Source organism: Cheilinus undulatus, linkage group 16 (genome assembly GCF_018320785.1).
Source record: "Cheilinus undulatus linkage group 16, ASM1832078v1, whole genome shotgun sequence".
Lineage (NCBI taxonomy): Eukaryota > Metazoa > Chordata > Actinopteri > Labriformes > Labridae > Cheilinus > Cheilinus undulatus.
The window spans coordinates 5,289,080-5,312,219 of record NC_054880.1 but is presented as its reverse complement, the minus strand read 5'-3'; the positions used below and the strand labels follow the sequence as shown (position 1 = coordinate 5,312,219).

General features: G+C 38.9%; 1 protein-coding gene across 1 annotated transcript; it reads left to right on the top strand.

The window, feature by feature from the left end:
- The first annotated feature begins 10,791 nt into the window (after positions 1–10,791).
- On the top strand, positions 10,792–21,775 carry LOC121523853 (E3 ubiquitin-protein ligase RING2-A-like). The gene is made up of 8 exons (XM_041808910.1): positions 10,792–10,816; positions 10,981–11,030; positions 14,214–14,315; positions 14,702–14,862; positions 14,939–15,163; positions 16,315–16,644; positions 16,899–17,124; positions 18,092–21,775. The coding sequence occupies exons 3-8, from the start codon at positions 14,238–14,240 to the stop codon at positions 18,254–18,256; spliced, it is 1,185 nt and encodes a 394-aa protein (XP_041664844.1). The 5' UTR covers positions 10,792–10,816; positions 10,981–11,030; positions 14,214–14,237; the 3' UTR covers positions 18,257–21,775.
- Positions 21,776–23,140: the final 1,365 nt, after the last annotated feature.

Here is a 23,140-nt window from a genome sequence, read left to right as displayed (position 1 = left end):
AACCTGAAAAAGAAATCTCAGCAAGAGCCACAGCCACGGCAGCAGCCACTGCAGCAGCCCTAGCAGCAGCTTCATCAGCCACTGCAAAAACAGCAGCAGCACTCACTGACGGACCCACAGCCAAAGCTGCAGCAGATGCTGCAAACAAAACCTTAAGAGCTGCACAAGAAGCAGCATTAGCTTCAGAACAAATGCTCAATGGAACAATCTCGCCAAGCAGAGCAGCACAACTTGTTCAAAAAGCTGCACAGGCCACCAGAGAAGCAACAGAAGCAGTGAAACAAGCCGCTGATGCAGCACCAAATACCACAGCCGATTTCATAGACAAACTGGCAGAGTTGCTGACAAATGCTACACGTGCTGCAGAAAAAGCAGCAAATGCAGCAACTAAGGCTGCAAATGCAACCACAGAGGAAACTGCAGTGGAAGCTTCAAAGGAAACACTACAGTCTGCAGAAGCTGCCCAAAAAGTCCTCGGACAACTGGAAGAAGAATTGGCAAACGCTACAGTCATACTGTCTCAAACTGTCCCACCCAATGTGACAAAATCGTTGGAACAAGCAAAAACTGTCAGAAACTTGGCTGAAAAAGCAGCAAACAAGGTAAAGGAAGCAGCAGAAGCCACAATTGATGCTGCAGAGGCATCAAATCCAGCAACAGCAGATGAGACGGCCAAAAAAGCAATCCAAGCAGCCAAGGAAGCAGCAGAAGCAGCAAAAATGGCTGCAGATGCAGCAGCTGGCAACCTCTCGAAACCAGCAAACACAACACAACCTGAAAAAGAAATCTCAGCAAGAGCCACAGCCACGGCAGCAGCCACTGCAGCAGCCCTAGCAGCAGCTTCATCAGCCACTGCAAAAACAGCAGCAGCACTCACTGACGGACCCACAGCCAAAGCTGCAGCAGATGCTGCAAACAAAACCTTAAGAGCTGCACAAGAAGCAGCATTAGCTTCAGAACAAATGCTCAATGGAACAATCTCGCCAAGCAGAGCAGCACAACTTGTTCAAAAAGCTGCACAGGCCACCAGAGAAGCAACAGAAGCAGTGAAACAAGCCGCTGATGCAGCACCAAATACCACAGCCGATTTCATAGACAAACTGGCAGAGTTGCTGACAAATGCTACACGTGCTGCAGAAAAAGCAGCAAATGCAGCAACTAAGGCTGCAAATGCAACCACAGAGGAAACTGCAGTGGAAGCTTCAAAGGAAACACTACAGTCTGCAGAAGCTGCCCAAAAAGTCCTCGGACAACTGGAAGAAGAATTGGCAAACGCTACAGTCATACTGTCTCAAACTGTCCCACCCAATGTGACAAAATCATTGGAACAAGCAAAAACTGTCAGAGACTTGGCTGAAAAAGCAGCAAACAAGGCAAAGGAAGCAGCAGAAGCCACAATTGATGCTGCAGAGGCATCAAATCCAGCAACAGCAGATGAGACGGCCAAAAAAGCAATCCAAGCAGCCAAGGAAGCAGCAGAAGCAGCAAAAACGGCTGCAGATGCAGCAGCTGGCAATCTCTCAAAACCAGCAAACACAACACAACCTGAAAAAGAAATCTCAGCAAGAGCCACAGCCACGGCAGCAGCCACTGCAGCAGCCCTAGCAGCAGCTTCATCAGCCACTGCAAAAACAGCAGCAGCACTCACTGACGGACCCACAGCCAAAGCTGCAGCAGATGCTGCAAACAAAACCTTAAGAGCTGCACAAGAAGCAGCATTAGCTTCAGAACAAATGCTCAATGGAACAATCTCGCCAAGCAGAGCAGCACAACTTGTTCAAAAAGCTGCACAGGCCACCAGAGAAGCAACAGAAGCAGTGAAACAAGCCGCTGATGCAGCACCAAATACCACAGCCGATTTCATAGACAAACTGGCAGAGTTGCTGACAAATGCTACACGTGCTGCAGAAAAAGCAGCAAATGCAGCAACTAAGGCTGCAAATGCAACCACAGAGGAAACTGCAGTGGAAGCTTCAAAGGAAACACTACAGTCTGCAGAAGCTGCCCAAAAAGTCCTCGGACAACTGGAAGAAGAATTGGCAAACGCTACAGTCATACTGTCTCAAACTGTCCCACCCAATGTGACAAAATCGTTGGAACAAGCAAAAACTGTCACAGACTTGGCTGAAAAAGCAGCAAACAAGGCAAAGGAAGCAGCAGAAGCCACAATTGATGCTGCAGAGGCATCAAATCCAGCAACAGGAGATGAGACGGCCAAAAAAGCAATCCAAGCAGCCAAGGAAGCAGCAGAAGCAGCCAAAACGGCTGCAGATGCAGCAGCTCGCAATCTCTCCGAACCGGCAAACACAACCCAACCTGAAGCAGCTACAACCGGATCAACAACAGCAGGAACTACTGTAGTGGGACCAAGTGCAGCAACCACAACTTCAATAACAACATCATCATCTTCAGCTACAACACGTACAACAACAAAAACTACGATGATAACAACAACAACGCCAACATCAACAACTTCAACAACTTCAACAACACCAACAACAACAACAACAACAACAACAACACCAACAACAGCAGCAGGGAATTCAGTCAATAACAAAATGAGCCTCATTTTGGTCACAGTGACTGTTCTGGCTGCTGTGCTTGTTTAAAATCCCAATTTGATCTTTCATTATTGATGGACTCTTGTCGCTGAGATCACATATCTATATCTTCCCTCATCAAAATAATTATTATTTTAGTCATAATTCAATATTTTACTTTTCAAAAGTCTGAAAAAGTGAATCAATGAAAGAAAGTGCTTGGAAAGGAGAAGAGAAAGCAGCTGCTTGTCTCACTCAAGGTTAAGTGATCAGAATTCGATAACCTTCACAAGTCAGAATATAATTGATGTTTAAGCTTTTGAGTAGGTGTATTCTATTTATTATCATATTTATTGTGTGCATAAATTCATTTCTAAATTCTGTGTTTGTGTATGTAAATGAAATTTGATTTATCATTTTATGAAGTGCCCTCTACAACAAGCGCTATGTATTTGTTGAAATTATTCAAGCTGAGCAGTGTTTCTCAACTGGTCTATCCTCAGGACATCCCCTCCATTAGAAATTCCGGACAATATTTATGAAGATTTTTAACCGTGTAAATTTGTTTACTGAAGGATGTCGCTATTTGGACCTTAGATGGAAGAAAACACTGAGACAGAACAAAACATGTTTTATAATTACAAAAACCAAGGAAGAACATGCATCCATACTTTTCTTTTGTTCTCTTGAGATCTTGAGAAAATATCACATTATTGTAAAAAATAAGCTTCTATCCCAATATGAAGAGAGATTAAAAGTTCAGATCATGAACTGAACATGAATCAAAATTTACTTAGCAAGACAAAACAGATTAAAATTAAATTAATATGTAGACCTTTGTTTACTCGTTACTGAAGATGGGTTGTAATGCATTGTATGGTTGCATGTACTGAGGTGCAGTCACTTGATATCTAAATGCCCAAAACAAATAATTAAACGGTCCCGATAGCTCCCAGATCTATTTTCTGGTCCTGATCCACCAGTGGAGAACCACTCATTCATAGTGTTTTAAATCTATGATGCTGAAGAAAACGCAAAAAAATAAATAAATAAATATTAATACTTAATGTTTGTCAATCAATGGATATTGCTTATTAATCAATAAATAAATGTTAACTGTATTTTTGCTCATTTTCCTTAATTTTTTCTTTGGTCATCAAAATCTATGTTTGCACTCTATACATTTCAACAGTTTAACATAAAATGGCCCTTTGTGTCACATAATATTACTTCCTTTATAAATAAGATCATTTTTTTGGCAACAATGGGAGCTTTAGGCATTACATACCTCTTTTTGTTAGTAGTAGTTATCATTTTTGTGTTTTCAGTTTACATCAGTTTTAATTACAGCATAGCACTACAGTTCCATGATAGTCCACTAACGGGCTTTGCTATTGGTTTCCCTTAAGAGGATCACTTCCCACGGCAAAATGGTGCCTAATCATTCACCAGCTGGACATAAATTAAGTTTTGGATGCTTATATTTTTGCAGGATGCCCCTTGAACCTCACTATGTTTAATAATCTCAGTGCTGTAAAACTCTGCCGGCAGCAATGACAAACATTGCCCTCTTAAAAACTTAACCAGACAGCCTAGAACCAACTCTGACAAGAAGCAAAATTCTCTTTAGTAATTTAGCCATCAAGTGCTCAAGAACTGTGTTAGACAACAAAAATTAAACCATATCCATGCATATTGCAGAACAGTGGTATGCATACACAGTAAAATTGTGAGTGTAAATTCAACCCCCATAGTGTTAAATTTAACGTTTTCCCCAGGTTTATTTATATATATATGTTATTCCACCTCTGTTTGTGCTGTAAATATTCATATAATTTTAAAACAAATAACTGGAAAATTGTATATTTTAAAGTTTAATGCATCAATCTTGTGTACTTCCAGAACAAAATAATGTGGTTTAATCTAAAAAATGCTGTTTTCTTTAAACAGTTTTGTGCCCTTATAGTAATTAAACTAGTGTGGTGCTGATTCTAGTTTGACTGGCTATTTTCAAATGAATTTTTCTGGTCTGACCTACTGATAAAGTTTCAAGATGAAACAGATTTTCTTTCCTTAAAAACTGTCATTGACATTAGTTACTCACATTGAAATGAGTTACAGTTAAGCATCAACAAGGATAATACACCAAAAACTACCACAGACCATTGTTTGATAGAAAAACTAAACTTTATCTGAAGAAAGTAACAAACATGATCATTCCTTTTAACTATCATACTCCCTGTTGCAATAATAACGATATTTTAAATTTTATCTGTGTCTATAATTAAAAAAAACTGTCATCATCAAGGGGTGATTTTTTTTTTATCATAGCTTAATTAACTGTTCTATTGGTGTTTTCCACAAAATCAAACTAACATTACCCCCTTTTGCCTCCTCCTCTGCACCCACCACCCAACCCCTCCTTTCTTTATAGGCTACACACACAGCAGCTCACCTGTTTTTTACCTGCTTTCTTTCTTTCTCTCCCTGAGTTGATTTAAAAAAGCTGATCTGCGCAAGGAAGTTTGATGTTTATTAATTCACGACAGAGTTTCTTCATACATTCAAAAATTAAGCAGTGGCAGAAGCTGACGTTTAACAGGAGAGGATGAATTTACAGCAGAGATCTGATGAAAGAGTCTCTGTTCAGAGAGAGAGATGCAGAGCGAGCGACAACTGCGCACTTATTGATTGATCACAGATAGCATCGATCTCCATAACCAGATATCATTGGGGTTAATTAACCAATGTGTGACGCCCAGATAAGATCATGTTTGGTTGACGCTATATACGTATTACCTTGAACTTATGTATCATACAAACACCGGCAGAGAGAGAGAGAGAAAAACGCTCAAAATGTCACCCCCTCACCGCCCTGCAGTTTGAGTTTTACTCGGGAGCGCTTTTGTGTGGGGCTGCATCACGTGACTGCCTCTCACGTAGTGTTCTTCTATGGTGCATTAATTGACAGATATACAAGCGGACAAAACCGAAATAACCGGCACATCAGGTTTATGTGCCTAATAGGTTTATGTGCCTAATAATTCTTTCACAATTTGAGCCCGATGAATCCTAGCATTGTCATCTTCATCTCTAAAAATGTATTTTAAAGGTGGAAATGGTATATATGTATAACTTGGGTTGCAACTGTTATTACAAGAGATGAAACAAAAGAAGAAAAACATACAGACAGAAACATCAGAAGTGCTTTTTGGAGGCTTGCATTTATAAAAGAAATGAACAACTTACCAGCCCTTTGACATCTGAAAAGTGTGGGAATGTTTTGAGGACATCTGTGGTTCTCTGAGGGTCATCTACGAGAGCCTTGCGATGTTGCAATGTCGTCTTCATCTTCTCAAACACACTAACTTCATCAGGAGAGTGAACAAGAAATGAGATAGCCTCCCTGCAGGCATCCCCTTCAAGTTGCTGAGGAGCTGTAACGGGTGATCTTCTGCGTTTTGGCCCGTGTGCTTGAGGCGCTGTGGTGTCCTTGGCTGGCCGTTTAACTGCGTTTCTGGACATTGTCTTGAGATGCAAAATGCTAAATATCCAGTGCCTTCTTCCCCATCATGGAAGTGCTCCTGTAAAAGTTAAAAGGAAACTAATAATTACAAAAGTGATAAATCATCATAGGTCTTTTGGATTCATGTGTAATATACTTTTAACCCAATTCACTGCCAGTCAGTATAATTTTTAAACACAGTTTTAGTTAAGTATTAAACAAACTAAATATTACAATGTTACTTTTTTCCTCCCTTTTAGAAATGACAATGATGCATTCAAACACAGAGTAAAACCCCAACGACGTTGATTGTTCAACTGATGGTGTGTTTTTAAAACCAGGTTGTAAAACTTACATAGCCATGCGAAGAAAAGGGATCCTTCAGTGAAGGAAAGAGTGTAATAATTCCTTAGGCACACTTCTCTTTCTGCTTACGGGAGGGAATCCTGCTATAAGAACAAGACAGTCAATTTAAAATTATCTGTATCAAAAAAACAACAGAAGACATCTCATAACAAGATCACAGTCATCTTTAATTCAGAGTATATACATAAAAACTGACATTAAACTTTAGAAGACAAAAATGTGACAACAAATAAAAGGAAATGCAAGTAATATTTCCTATTCTCATATGTAAACTAGGCTTTCTTGGAGAAGTTTGAAATTAGACGATGAAAAAAAATTAAATCATAAGGTTGTTTTGTTTTCAGTTTTTTACTACTCAGCCTAAAGGCAGTTATACCATTATCTAGAATTACTTACTCAATTGTTTTGCACTGCAGTTCAAAATTAAAGAGTAGAAAAGCAAACTTTGGGTCTAAAGAAAAAAAGTTGAAATTGCTGGTTTCAGAATAACCATGAAACACTTTAATTCTGATTTTTAAAGCATTTCAAACCCTACAACCTCTTAAGGTTACTATAGCAATAACAACAAATTCAAGACCTTATAGTCTTGCATTTAAGACATTTTAATACTTTTAAAAGTTGTAATTTTGACTAGGACTGTACCTATCGATTACTTTACTTTCGTAATCTATCGATTATTTCTTCAGTTTGTCAACTAATCTTTATATTATTTTGGGGTGAATAAACTGGATTTCTTTAATGAAATTAATGTGGCTACAAATTTTGCAAATACATTTCAAAAGCTTGTCCCTTATACCTATTTTTTATTATTCTTCTATTTAACTACTATGCATGACATGTATGGAAAACACTGAATGTGAGGACAGTTCAGCAGACATCTGGGCATTTAAGGGTTTGGGCTCCCACAAAAGGAAAAATCCTCCAAGGTGCCTCTTCCTGTCCTGAAAGAATAGGGAAAAAAGCATATAGAAATAAAATTACCATTGTTTTTCTTTTTTTAAATAAGCATCATCTCTTCATCATAACTGCTAGACATACATGTACAAATAATCCTTGAAATAAAGACATAAAAAAATTTATACAATAAATGTTATATGTAGTCTATATATATATATATATATATATATATATATATATATATATATACATCTTATATTTAATATAAATAACCTTTCCTTTGCTTTCCATGAAGATAAATAACATATATCGTTTTAATCAGATATCAGGGTGATTACTTTGACCTTAAAACTTGATTTAATTTTTAAACATACTTTTTTAATCACTTTGGTTATATTTTTACATCAGTGTAGAGGGAAGACAACAACTGAAAGAATTTAGTAATTGTAACGGCACTCAAAGACTAAAATAATGACATTAAGAAACAATTCATTAAACACCTCTAACAGAGTATAAAGCGAATGTTAAACAACAACAATGCAGAAGTGATACGGAGCATACATTAAAAAATAACCAGGGAAGCAACACATTCCTTTTGATTAGAAACGTTTAAATACATTATGTTCAGTTGGGGATATAAGTAAGAACTACTTACTGTGCCGTTATGCTCCTACAGCGGTCTTGTGAACTCGCCCCTGGATGCTTTCTCTTGAGGTGCTTGAATGTAGCGGCGGTGCAACTGTCTGGTCTTGTGGTTGGATGTTATGCTTGATTCATTTCTGACTTCTCAGAGAAGCCCAGTGAGCCGGCTAAAATTTGGGTGGATTCGGTTTGAAATTCCTCATTCCTGTTCAAAATGGTAAAACGTGGAGAGCTCACTGAAAATGAAAGAGTCCACATTAAAGCACCTCATGATGCTGGATGGTCTCTTAGACAAATAGGGAAAGACATAAAGCGTTCTCACCAGTGTGGTCAAGTATGCTTTGGAGTCAATTGTCCAGACTGGTACTCACAAGATGCACCAAGGAAGAGGCAGGAAACCAAAGTTAACTGAAGCAGATGTCAGACACCTCAAGATTTGAAGTAGAGACAGAAGGAAGAGCACTGCTGATATTCAGGTAGAGATGAATGCTTCTAGATCAGAGTCTGAGAAAGTCTCCAGAGTGACCATAAGCAGATGACTGATGGAACAAGGCTTAAAGGGAAGAATAGCTGCTAAGAAGCCATTATTGAGGCCTGCAAACATCCAGAAATGCCTCAGATTTGCCAGGGAGCACAAACACTGGACTGTTGATGACTGGAAGAAGGTAGTCTGGACAGATGAGTCCAAGTTTGAACTCTTGGGTCAGCATCATTGTGTTTATGTCTGCAGAAAAGCTGGAGAACGTTTTGATGCCAGATGCATTGCACCCACAGTGAAACACGGTGGAGATTCCATTATGGTATGGGGTTCCATTTGTGGATACGGCATGGGCAAATAAGTGAAAATGGACGGTATCATGAACAAGAACGTCTACCACAACATCTTAGTGCATCATGGAATCCCTTCTGGACTGAATCTGATTGGTCATGGGTTCATATACCAACAAGACAATGACCCCAAGCATACTTCAAAGCTGTGCAGAGACTATTTGACCAAGAAAAAGGAATCTAGAGTACTGGGACTAATGGACTGGCCAAGTCAAAGTCTGGATTTAAATCCTACTGAACAAATTTGGGATTTAGTAGATTCAAAGATTGATGGTACAAAAGTTTCATCTAAAGCAAGTCTGTGGGAACAGCTAGAAACTATCTGGAACTCTATAACAAAAGAGACTTAGGAAAAGTCCATCAAAACAATGGCAGCAAGAATGCAAGCTGTTATCAAGGCCAAAGGAGGCCATACAAAATATGAAGTTTTTTTGGTTATTATGTGTGAAAAAGGACTATTTAGTTTGTTTCAGTTTGTTATTTGCCAAATAAATAATAACATTTTTAGTTTTAAACAAGTTTTTGAAAGATTTCTAAAATATTTATCTTTTCTCATTTTTATGACAGGTGGTCCAATAAATTTGTTAAGCACTTTACATCTTGTTATGCTCGATTTATATAGTATATATCATACATAATAATTAAATTAGATCAATATTATTTCATAAATTGATACAAAATATGAATTAAATATGATCTAAAAATAATATGGAACATTATTTTACTTTTTATACTATTATATTTCTATCTCTTATTCTCTTATCTTTGTGCAACATGGATGGGGTTAGATGTAACACACCATTACAACTAATCCTGAAGTTAGTTGTAATGGTGTGTTACATCTAAGAAGCAATAGTTTTTTATTTGATATTACATAACACCAACTATGAGGCAGTTACGCATTTCACTGCTATGTTTTAGATAACAAGATGGTATCTAAGTCATATAAGGTTGGATTATTTCTGCATTCGACTTAGTAACTGGAAAAGCATGTTAAAGAAATTTACTTTCATGCAGTTAAAAAAACACTTTCCCAGAAATCTCCACCAAAACTATTGAAAATCAGTAGGTGGCATCCTGTCAGTGTTGTGATAAGCTGACCAGAGACACATTCCACTCACAAACGTTATAGAATTATAGAATATTTATTTCAAAAGAGTAGTTTAATTACATGTAGTGTGGACTAAAATAGAAACTTTTGAAGTGTAAAATTTAACTCTGTATGAGTTTTATCACCAGTCAATTTTGTTGTGTATATGGCTTTAACACAGAAGTGGGACTTTACCTGAATAACCTGGTTGGAGATCTATTCTCTTGTTGTTGTTGCCAATAAGGAAAGATCATATTTTACAATACTCATCAGCTGCTCAGTACTCAGTACTTAAAGTAAACTCTAAATTAAATACTTTATACTTTTATTTGAGTCGATTTTTAGACCAGGACTTTAACTTTTACTTAAGTAAATTTTAACCAGAGTAACTAGACCTTTACTTGAGAATGATAGAATAATCAGGTACTTTTTCCATCTTTGAATTTCACCCAGCATAGCTTGTGCTTGCTCACCCCTTTGAGTGTTTTAGATCTTCATCAGCTTTACATTTTTGTAGATTTGTCTTTGACTACAGTATAAACCTACTTAAACAAAAGTGAAACTATAAAGGTTAAAAATTAATAGAACGTAACTAAAACTTAAGAGCATTTTAATCTACAGGCCAAGACTAAAAGATCAAATGATAGTGGATTAAACAATCTTATTTGTTTGGCTAAACTGTGTAATTTTTGGAAGTGGCCTTTTGACTTGAACTAATCTTGATAAATCGTATTGAATGATAGATTGAAAAGATTGAAACTGAGAATCTTGAATAGATCTTGTATGAACATAACTTTATTTTCTAAGATGCGGCTGTAATTCACTGACCTGCCGCTGGGGGTCACTAGCGCTGGTGGAGCAGCATTGTTCCGCTGAGCAGCAGCAGACAGTCCTGTTGTTGCTGGGGGCAGAAGAAGAGAAATGGCCAACGCTAACGCTAGCTAGCAGGTGTGGCTCGAAAGATATTGAGTTCTCGATCTTTTTCTCTTTAATTTCAATTTGGAATGAAGCACAGTCGATTTAATGAACTCACTACCGATAGTGTAACGACTCAGGCAGAGAATTAACACCGTATTGTGTCATTATCGTGATTTATTGAGTTATTTGTCCAGGAGGCTGTGTGAGCAGGAGGAGGGTCAGCTGTCCGTCAGTTTAACGTCAGGTGAGTTTACACGGTGATTTCCTACTTTTCTCACTCTCCTCTGCCAAGTCTCCATCGGGGAATACGTAGGTTTGGCTCTGAACATGTTAAAGCTTTACAGATAAACAACTTTGTTAACTTATTAATGGATTAAACTTGTGATTAATCTCTGTTTGATTCCTGTAGGAAGTTTTTCACAAAGCCTCTTCTGTGTTTTGTTCTCACATAACTTAGCCCTCTTCACTTATTTTGGTCGGTCTGATGTTTGTCTAGATCGCCTCACAAATAAACTGAAGAGCATAGGGTTGTTACGATGCTGTAATTTTAAACTTTGATACGAATTTAGAATAAATCAGCTTTAAAGATGCCAATTTTGATGACACACAACAAATACAGAAGGCCCTGGATGATCAATGTTGGGTCGTCTAAGATCAGTGTGTTTTCAAATGAGATATGCAAGACTTTTTTGTTTTAATTTTATTGATTACAGTTCACAAAAATCCACTATCTCAAAATATTATATTATTGTGGAAAATTTGCACATGTTTCCTAAGCCCTCATTCTCTCATTGTGGTTCAGCACACAACCCTAATCATGGGGAAGACTGTTGACTTTTCGATTGTCCTGAAGTCAATCTTTTACCCCTTTTCCGTGAAGCCATTTCCAGTGCTGGTGCTTGGCTAAAGCTGGTTCAGTTTAAGAACCGACAGATAACTGTTTGCTTTTCCACAGGCTGGAGCTGGCCCCAACAGTGTCGAATCCTTCACCAGGGTCTCCAGAATTGCTGTAGCCTAGTTTAAGGCTCCTGTTGTCTAACACGTGCATTCAAACATGGCTCGTCACCTTCTGCTTTGTTTCAATGTCCATTTCCACCATAGTTTAGCAGTCTCCTCTGAAGCCAAGCTGGACTCTTGGCCCAAGCATAAATAGGTTCTTTCCGGTCCAGCAAGGAGTTGTTTCCACGCTGGAACCATTTTTTTTTCTGGCCCAGAGCCCAGTCTTTAGCTTTTGAAAACCAAAGAACTGGTATTTGGATAAGTGTAGAAAAAGGGTTACTGACACCGTTAACGTGGAGGGTCACTGCTGAACAGTCAGGCTGTATCAAAGCAGATTCATGGAAAGCTGACTGGAAGGGAAAAGTGTGGTAAGAAAAGGTGCACAATCAACAGGAATGTGCTGTCAAACTGATCTATGAACTTAGGGGAGCTTCACAAGGAATGGACTCAGACTGGAGTCAGTGGATTTAGATCCACCACACACAGACGGATCCAGGAAATGGACTACAAGTGTGGTGTTTCTAGTGTCAAGCCACTCCTGAACCACAGACATTATCAGCGTTTCACCTGGGCTAAGGAGAAACAAAACTGGACAACTGATCAGTGGTCCAAGGTCCTGTTTTTAGATGAAAGTAAATATTTGATTTGGAAGTCAAGGTCCCAGAGTCTGGATTAGAGAAGCACAGAGTCCAAGGTGCTTGATTGTTTTTGGTTTCCACAGTCAGTGATGGTTTGGGTTCCCATGTCATCTGCTTCTGTTGGTTTACCGGTCTTTATCAAGTCCAGAGGCAACGCTGTCAGCCGTCCTCCTGGAGAGTAAAGCCCTCCATGCTTCCATCTGAGAAGCTTTATGGCACAGGTGTCAAACTCAAGGCCGGAGGGCCAAATCCGGCCCGTGGATCAGTTGAATCCGACCTGCAACATGATCTTATATTTCTGTAATAACTGGCCCATCAGTATAAAGTCTGCAGATTTCCTCAAGTGTAAAAATGTGATCTTATCCTTGATGATTGAAGATATCCATGTTAAGTCACAAAATATGAAAAGTAAGGAGAAAAATAATTTAAGTCAGGAATGTGGGAAAAGAAATTAATTCGTGTTTAATTTCACATTTTCAATTTTGCAGCTCACAATTAGGACTCAAACTAAGGATTTTGACTTTTAATTTCATACTTTGAGCATTTCAACTCATAATTTTGACTTCTCATATAATATTTTGAGCTTTAAGATTCATAGTTCTAATTTTTTAAGTGAGATGTTTACCTTTTTAACAAATTATTTTTTGTTTTAACTCATGTTTTCAACTCCAAACTTTGACTTCATAATCCCATATTTTGACTTTTAATTTCATGATTACAAATTTTATTTCTTATTTTGACCTTTTAAACTTATGATTTTGAGTTTCTTTCTAATATATTTGCCATTAAAAAACATTTTTCAATTTCATGTTTTGACCTTTTTGAACTAACACATTTACTTCTCTCTGATTGTGAGTCTTTAAACTTCTCTTTTTAACTTTTTAAATTTTCCAAATAATTTATCATCATGCTAAGTTTATTTTTTCATATTTTATTACAGGTGAAACAAGGTTGACAGTTTATGGTTAAAAAGGTGACCCTGTTAGGCCCTCAGGTTAGTCCTGAATCCAGAATACAGCCCTTGCTGTGATTGAGTTTGACACCCCTGCTTTATGGAGATACTGATTTCCTTTTCAAGCAGGACCTGCCCACAGTGAAGCAATAACACCCAGAAACTGGTAGTTTGGTTTGCTGACCATGGTTTTACTGTGCTTGATTGTGACCTGAACCCAGTAGAGAATCTCTTCGAGCTGAAGGATGCTATCAGAGCAACCTGGGCTTCATAATACCCCAGCAGGACCACAGACTGATTGGCTCCATGATGCATTGCATTGATGCAGTAATTGATGAAAAAGGCATGCCAACCAAGCATTGAGCGAATGAATTAACAGAATTTTCTTGTGATAATATCTTTTGATATTCTAATATTTTGAGAAAATAGATTTCCATGAGCTGTAAGCTGTAATCATCAAGATTAAAGCTCAAACTTCCTTGTATTATGGAATGTGTTATTTTCTAATTAATTAAGATGTACTAGTCCCCCAGCCCTAGTATAAAACCAGTGAAAGAAGAGCAGAGATGCATATTTAGCCAATTATTTCCAGCATGATAGAGGCAACCAGTGAATATATATTCACCTTGTCAGTTAATTATCAGTTAACCATAGACCAGTAGAACAATTCTCAGTACACAAAGGGGTCATTTGCAAGTGTTGTCAGAATTTAAAACTTCAATATGACTCACCAAAAAACAAACAACACCAGAGCCCCTGCTCTGTTATAAAGGAGGTGAGGAATCACTTCTTTTACCACACCTGACAAAACGTACATGCTCACTTTGTTTCGGTTTAGGTACGATTGTGGAAACCAGCGGTCATGACAGCTCCAGTCAACATCCAGGCTCCCAGTAAGACCTGGGAGCTGAGTCTGTATGAGCTTCACAGGAGCCCACAGGTAAATGACATGAATAAAGGAGTGTATAAGACAATGGATAAAAACTTTACTACAATGTTTATTTGGAAACACTGATTTTATTTCCTTTCTTAATAGTAATGTTGATTCTTGAATTACAAACTTTTCAATAATCAAGGTAAGATGATGAAAAAGAAAGGGATATTATAGCTGAGCCTGTCAAGCACTCTTCAGATACCTCTAAGATTATCTTGCAACAAATACAGCTTGCTGAAATATTCTATTGTAATTATTCTAAATCAACTATGCTAATTAATTACTTGGACACTCAAAACTTAGAAGATTAGATTAAATGTTTGAAAGTGCTGGAATTAGCCTAACTTTATGTCCTAAGTGTAGCTCATTAAAATGTGTTCATCTGTGTTCAGGAAGCGATTGTGGATGGAACAGAGGTGGCGGTGTCTCCTCGCGCTCTGCACAGTGAGCTCATGTGTCCCATTTGTCTGGACATGCTGAAGAACACCATGACGACCAAAGAGTGTCTTCACCGCTTCTGCTCCGACTGCATTGTCACCGCGCTGCGATCAGGGTAAGCACACACAGCATCCTCTCTATGTTTGAGGTATTCATACAAAATTAATACAGCGTCATACCACCCTTCTCAGGAACAAGGAGTGTCCCACCTGCAGGAAGAAGCTGGTCTCCAGGCGTTCGCTGCGCAGAGACTCAAACTTTGACGCGCTGATCTCAAAGATTTATCCAAGCAGGGACGAGTACGAGGCCCACCAGCTAAGAGTCCTGGAGCGACTCAACAGGCTCCACAACAAGGAGGCACTGAGCTCCAGCATCGAGGAGGGGCTCCGACAGCAGGCTCGCTACAGGTCTGAGAGGTGGGGAGATGACCTTGGGTCATATTTCTGTTTGAAACTCATTATTGCTACAGCAGGAGACAAGGAGCTTGTTGTGCTTTAAAGTAGAGCTTGTGTAATTTGAGGTGAAGAATCCTTTTTGCTATGACAGTGTTCAAGTAGTCATTATTAAGATCATTGTTCAGTCAGACTGTAGAGGTGTTAAGAAACTAACGTCATATCTGTTGTATTAAAGAACACACTCGTTTACTAAATATTGATTAGTAAGTAATCAATTAATAGATTGGTTTAAGTCAGAATTAAAACAGAGTGATCTTTAGCCGTTAGCCCATGCATCTTTTTACCCTTATATTGGGTTGGGTCACAGCTGGCAAAGCAAGTCAGCCCAGACATCACTCTCTTCAGCAATAATTTCCAGCTCCTTTTGGGGTATTCTGAAGCAACCCCAGGCCAGATGGAATATATAATCCCTCCAGTAAATTCTGGGTCTGCTTGGGGGTCTTCCCACCATCTGATCCAGTTCACCAGCAGGTGGTGGTCAGCTGACAGCTCTGTTCCACTCTTTACCCGAGTGTCCACAGCAAAATCAATCAGCAAAACAAAGCACAATCCTGGGTTCAGATTGGGGAGGCATCCCGGTCACCCCAACTCCAGGTGTCCCCATCACTGCCCAAGAGACTGCAAGAAGGCCGGGGATTCAGAACTGCTGTTCAGTTTTTATGCACCAACAACAGTCAGAGCCTTTCTCTCTCTGACATGAAGCCGCACAAAGATGACCCCCTGTTCCCCAGGTGAAACTCCCAACACCCAGCTCCAGGAGTTCGGTATGCAGACCTGGTGCTATGCATGAGAAAAGCCAAACTCTGTCTATCTGGAGGTGATGTTCCGGGTCCCAAGACCAGTCTGGGGTCAAAAGATCCAGGTGCCTACCTTCTTTTGCCACCTAGCTTGCTTTGCTCCGACCCCCAGGCCCATCTCTGTGGCAGTGACCCCACTGGGTGATCTGATAGCCCATTAATGGCAATTTCCATACTATATTAGTATCAGGTTAACAAACTCAGATGTACATCTATGAACAGGTGCTTTTTAATCTGAATAAAAGATGTCAGAAGTATGTCAGACCTTTGGTGACAATAAATTGGTCTTAAGATAGCTTGATCTCCTCCCGGCAGGAACCACCGGGTCAAGAAGCCGACTCAAGAGAGCGACAACACCACCTTCAGCGGTGGGGAAGACAATGTCGACAACGGCGACTCACGCTCACACATGTCTCATGACTCGGCCCCCTCACATGCCCCTGCCTCCCGCGGTCAGACTGCCTCGGAGGCAGGACCTAGCAGAAAACGCCCCCGAGCTTCAGAAGACGGCTCTGGTCCTGAGGCGGACAGCGGAAGCCCCATCCCACCTACGAGACGCCACAAAGAGGGGCCGGCCTCAGAGATTGAGCTGGTGTTCAGGCCACACCCACAGCTGGTTAATGCCCAGGATTACAACCAGACAAGGTCGGACCAGATGGGATTGTTCAGTTATTTTTATTGTACGATGCTATTTTAAAATTCTGAGCTTTATCTCTCTGCAGCTTCAAACTTTGTACAGGATTTTTAAACTCTTTATTTACAATTTTAAATCTGTATCAGGTATAAATGATAGATAAATTAATTTATGCTCTGCCTGAATGTTTGACCTCTAAAATCAGGGATGCTGCTGAGTTTTTCTCCTCTTATTTTCTCATGTTATTAAAAACTATCTTTGTCAGATATGTGAAGACAACAGCCAACGCCACAGTTGACCATCTGTCCAAATATCTTGCTCTGCGCATCGCTCTGGAGGACGGACAGAGCAGCAGAGAGAGGGAGGACAGAGGAAAGGACGAAGGAGGAGAAAGTAAAGGAGCAGCAGGGAGCGGAGAGGGTTCCAGTCTGACTAACATCAGTGAGAAACAGTACACCATCTACATTATGACAAGAGGAGGGCAGTTCTCTGTGAGTATGATTGCAGTGCTTCTTCAGAAGACTTACAAACGTCTTGAAATTATTTGTTTAGCCTGGTATTTACTTCTTAAGGAAGGGCTAAAAACCTATGTCATAAACGATGGTGCAGTTAGAATAAGTCTTAAAATGTTCAAGAGGATGACCAGAAAAACACAAAATAAGGGCTTCAATCACTAACGTCATCTAAAGATTTCTCTTAGACTCCTTCTGTAAGTTTCTCAAAGAAACCTTCGTTGAATCAAAGCTGAACACTCATGTATATTTATTCTACCAAGCAAAGAGAAATTCCCTTTTTATGACCATGCTAGGGCTTTTGGAATGAATCTCAGGTGTCAAATATAATTAGAATATTAAAAATCTCATGCACTGCGAGGATGCATCCCCCAGAGTGATGTACGAGAATGAAACTGCACTGCCCACGACAGTGGGTTACTGTTGTGTTGTCCTCGTCTAAGTACCCCCTCCTATCCCAGCTGAAACGCCGTTACCTGTGCATCCCGGGTGCCTCTGTCAGGTTGGAGAGTTTTCTCCACGGCTGTGATTATAGTTAACAAAATGAGATGGGATTTTACGAGAATTGAATGCCCAAAACTCCCTTCAATGAAAACACATTCAAAGCACAATTGTCCTTAGTTGAAATTTAAGAAATATCGCTTTAATTTTGCAAAAAAACTGTAATGGAAACACAGCTAGTTATGCATTAATAATATTCATATCTATGATTTATGTTGTGCTCTGGCTTGTGTCAACACAGGCACAACTACTCATCTATACAGAGCACTTCTGTTTCTCCACTATCAAAGTAAAAGCACTAAATGTCAGGAGAAAACTGAAATGTACAAAGAATTGAATGTTTAATGGATGCAGTGTGCACAGCAGGTGTCCAGTGCTGCATGACACTCACATGCTGTTTAGAACGCGGCATTAATTTCCACTCTTCTCCTCCTCCTCCTCGCAGACTCTGAACGGCTCTCTGACTCTGGAGCTGGTCAACGAGAAGTACTGGAAGGTGAGGAAACCTCTGGAGCTCTACTATGCCCCAACCAAGGACCAACAACCACAGCAGCAGCAACCGCAATCCTCACAGCAGAAGTCTCCTCCTCCTGCACAGAAGGACGGCTGAAGGACAGCAGTGTGATAGTCTTTCCTCCATCCTCCGCTCCTTTGACCACCCACGTTCACCTCAGAAAGGAAGTTAAGTCGCCACAGTTTCACTTCTCTTGTGTCTTCGTTGAGTTTCCTAAAAACTTCAGGTGGTTTTATTGGATTTTACCAGTTTTATTTGGAATGTGTGGACTGATTTTCTGAGGAAGGATTTATCAAGAAGAACAAATAGATGAGCTACAATTAAAAACAAAAACTGCTTGATAATGCTTGGTAAATCTGTTTGTCTGCTTTCCTGAACTGTGTTTCATGAAATAAGCAGACACTGATGGATGCAGAAGTAAGTATAAAGAATCAGCTGCTTGATAGCTTTTCTGTCCTATCACTTTCAATATTTTATTGCTTCAAAATGCTCAAGACTGACAAAGTGTAAGAAGAGATCTTTGTAAAAGTCCGCAGCTAAAAGTATCACCTATGTCTGAGTAGATTTTTAGGTGTTTTACCACCAAGTTCTGATTTGGTTTTTCTCTAAATAAACGTGTTTTTATTTATTACTCCAACACATGTAAAAAGCCATAAATAATAGTAGGAAGTGCATTTCTACCAAAACAGAAAACAACTGTAGCCTCAGGACTCAATTAAACACTTGATTGATTTGTTTAAATTGAATGCCGACTCCACAGGTGAACTTTAGAGGCACAGTTTCAGCACATGCAAAAGCTCCACAACCCTCCGTTGGCATTTCTGCCTCCCGGCAAATTCACGCTGTCCTAAAAATATTTGACCGGTTATCTGTACAAGATCTCTTTTTCTTTTTTTTTTTGCTTGGGGAACATTGGAGAAAAATATGATTGATGAGAACAATCAGAGAGACTGTGAAAGAAAGGTTTTCAGATTTTTAGTAATTAGCTCCAAAGTTGATGTTTAAATAGATATATTTATGAAAACATTGCTGTTATTTAATCTGAGTTTGACTGAATCTCTCCTATAGAAAATTTTTGGTGTGGCATCAGAAAAATTGTAATATTTGTGTGTGTGTGTGTTTTTTTAAGCTTTTTCCTATGTTTCATAGCTACTTCCTCTTAAATTGATTTAATTTAGACAGTCATGTGCTTTAGCAGCAGCTCATATATTTGGGTTGTTATTCCTTGTTTTCTTATCATCTTACATTTTCAGGGCTGAAGAGGGGATGGAATCCAACCCAGCATGCACTGGTGTTGGAAAGGTTGCATTAAAGCAGCAATATTTGACTTAAAATAGGATTAAATCATTCAGCTTTATTATGAAAATTTAGATTATTTTAGTCTATTCTGTAGAGAACTTGTAACTGTGTTTTGACTTTATTTTCACTTTTTTTATCTGTAGTTGAACATTCGCCTTAACCCCTGGTTCTTCTTTAAAGGGAAATTCCTCTATTTTTAACGTTGGCTGTTTGAACCGAGATGATCAGAAACATTGACACTATGATATTCATGTTTTTCAGAAATACTAAACACTTAAAAGTTTAAAGACATTTTTCACAAGACAGGTGCTTAAAGGGGACGTATTTTACCCTTTTAAGACAAGTTTATATCGTCTCAGAGGCCCCCGAAACATGCCTGTGAAGTCTGTTTCTGAAAAACACTCCAGTATTGGATTTTGCTTGTCTAAAAACCCCTCTGTTTTAGTCCTGCTCTGTTTGTGTCTGTGGCTTTAAATGTTACTGAGCTGTCTGACTCCGCCCCTCTCAGGAAACTGATGTGGCTTAATGGATGCGGCTCTCCTGATCCTCCTCTCGGATCAGGAAATGAGGGTGGAACTATCTTCCAAGCGGGGAGGGCCACCCGAACCTGGGGGCGGGGCTAACTCCCAACGGCACATTATTTGTGTTTGGAGGGGGGTCTGGTAGTTTAGGGGACTGTGGAGAGGCCAGGTGCACATTATTATTTTTAGAAAAGCCTGAAAAGGTGATTTTTGCATGTCTCCTTTAAAGAGATATTTTAGTGTTTGGTGTAGAAGTTGGGTTGTTTGAGGTACTTGGTAATAGTGGTGGCAAAAGCCTTCAGAGATTCCCCCTCAAACAGAACATGCTTGGAGAAGCTAGGCTATACAGCACCACAGATGAGTTCAGCTGCTCTGTGTAATTTAGTGAGTTTAGGGTAAAAGTGGCCCAAAACACAGTGTCAGCTCAGTTTCACACTTAATCAGACATTTTTGAAGCATTTTATTTAGCACTAGGAACGCCTCTGTGCTTGGCACTATTTTGCAATGTGAGCTTCGGCTACATGCTCTTCCGCCTATCTGAACATCAGTTTGGGTCTGCAGGCTTCGTCAGAGGGAACAACAACAAATTAAAACTTTAACTTGTTTAAATATCAGCCAGTAAAGAAGATTTCCATTCAGCTCTTCTGGTCAGGGTCAGTTTCTCTGATTTATCCTCAGAAAGTTGGGAGAAGGTTGGTAAAATACCAGTGATCAGTGAGGCAGGGAACTCTGGATGGCGAGTGATGCAGGCTGCAGAAGTGTTGTGAAGTCCCACTCATGTCAGCTGTAGTGCCATGTTCCTGTGCTCACAGTCTGCTACCTGGTACAACCCAACCTCAAAAATACCAAAATATCCCTTTAAGAGTGGATTAAAACCATCAGGTGTGGCAGGCGAATACACAGTTGGTTATTGATTATGTATATCCTTGTTTACGGGACGTAAAAATCTTGTGTTGTCTCTAAACTTTGGGAAAAAATCCACACACCATTATTTTGATAAACACTGAGGTCACAATCATGGGTCACAATTTTACATTTGTTTTGAATAATATTTGAGTTGTTCACATTGTTTAAAAGCATATATACCATGCCTCTCAACTGTTACCACGGCTGGGCTGAAGTTTTTTTTCACTTCTTTGTGAACACACCTGTAGATTTAAGTTTAATTTTTCTCCTGCTGAGGTGTGTTAAACGGACATTACGTTTCCTGATATGGGCCTTCACAATAAAAGCACTTAAATCAACTGTAAGCTTTTATTGTGAAGAACTTGCCAGAAGTCGTGTTTATAATTGATTTAACTGTATCCATTCCATTATAATGTGCTTGCACTTAAAACACCTTTATTTAATAATGCCAATCGGTGACGTTTGGCTTGTTTTCTGGCTGCTCTTTCGTGTCCGAGGGAAACATGCTCATCACTGGACTCACTCCTGCTGGTGGCATCAGTTATACCCAGTGTGTTTACAGAAATGATACCAGTGATGGGGCTGACGCTTGTTATCAACGCCCTGATTGGATAATAAAGAGCCAATGTTTTAAAGTAATGCTGGAATTTCCCTTTAACAAGCCTGCATGTACATTTCTCATCTATCTTTGAAAAGCCATAAACCTACATCCAACCTCTCCATCTGTATGCACTTTATTCTTCCTGCAGCCATAAACATTTCCTGCCTTACCTCTGTTTGTATTTCATCTTTGTATGGAAACAACAATGCAATATTTCCTTTAGCTTCTGTTGTACAATGATTCTTCCTTCTTGCAGCGATGCAGCAAAATAAACCATGAGTAATCCAAGTGTTTGGGATTTCTTTCTTTCTTTTTTTTTAATTTACTCTAATAGCTTAGTAAATTTTTCTTAACAGTGATAGTATTTAAAGTTGACAAATGGAACATTGTTAAAGCTGCATGTTTTAAAATGCTTAAATGTTTGGGGCTTTAAAGATCCACTGTAAGCTTATCTAAAGGGCCTAACTGCATCAGACATTGATTTACCATTAGTTCTAATCATATTAAGTAGAAGTGGCAGATTAGGAATTAAATTCTGCTTCTTAGGTTGCAGAAAGAACAGGAGCAAAATCATCCAAGATATTTTTGTCCTTTGGAATAGGTTAAAACTAGCCATAATAGTTTCATTCAACTCTTTTTTTAAAATGCATTTGATAAAATACTTAAGTGATCACTAAAGTCTCTGTTAATTGTGTCAAAATTAGTCTATATACATATGTATATATACAAATTTAGCACAAAAGTAGGAAAATTTATGTTTGGTAGATTATTTCTTTGTTGTAACAATGTTTCTAGACAATAAATCTCATACTGTTGGAAAGCCTGTTTATTACCCTTTTAAATGGTGCCATATTTGTAAGGAACATGCATTTGTGGGATGAGCAGCAGAGCTGAGTATATGGGATGCGCCCATGAAAAATGTGCCATATCTTCTCTACCAGTGCCAAACAGCTGATTCTGCCATTGACTCTCGTTTGGTGGATTGGATGGTTAAAGTTTGAAGAAACAAGACATATTGACAATTTAACAATTTATTCATTTAACAAACAGGAGCCTCAATAGTGTGTGGAAGAACCATACACAGCCACAACTGCCTGGCACAAAGAAATAATCTAGCAAACACAACTTTACTTACTTTTTGTGCTTAGTTATATATATATATATATATATATATATATATATATGTTCACCACTTTTTCTGCCTGTTTTTGCCACTTCTAAACCAATCAGGGCCACTCTGTTTAATGTTGCTTCTGTTGACACATTATTGCCACTATTAACCGCTTTTTACACCCATTTAACCACATTGCACAATTTTATATGTCTATTCTTGCCAATTTTAGTGTCTTAATTAACCCCTTTTTGCCTGTTTCAAAAAAATTTTCATCCCATTTCAAAAAATTTCCTCCATGGTTGCCCATTTAAGCAATTTCAGAAGCTTTTTAATCCCCTTTTACTATTTATCACTACTTTTTGACACTTTTATCCAATTTCACCACCTTTTCCACCATTTTTTGCCCATATTAACCTACTTTATGTCCAGTTTTAACAAAAGGGATTTACATTTTTAAAAGGCTATTTACTACATACATTAATTAAAAACAAAAACATTTGTTGCCTTGAAAAGAGGGGTCATTTTTCAGTTTAAATATA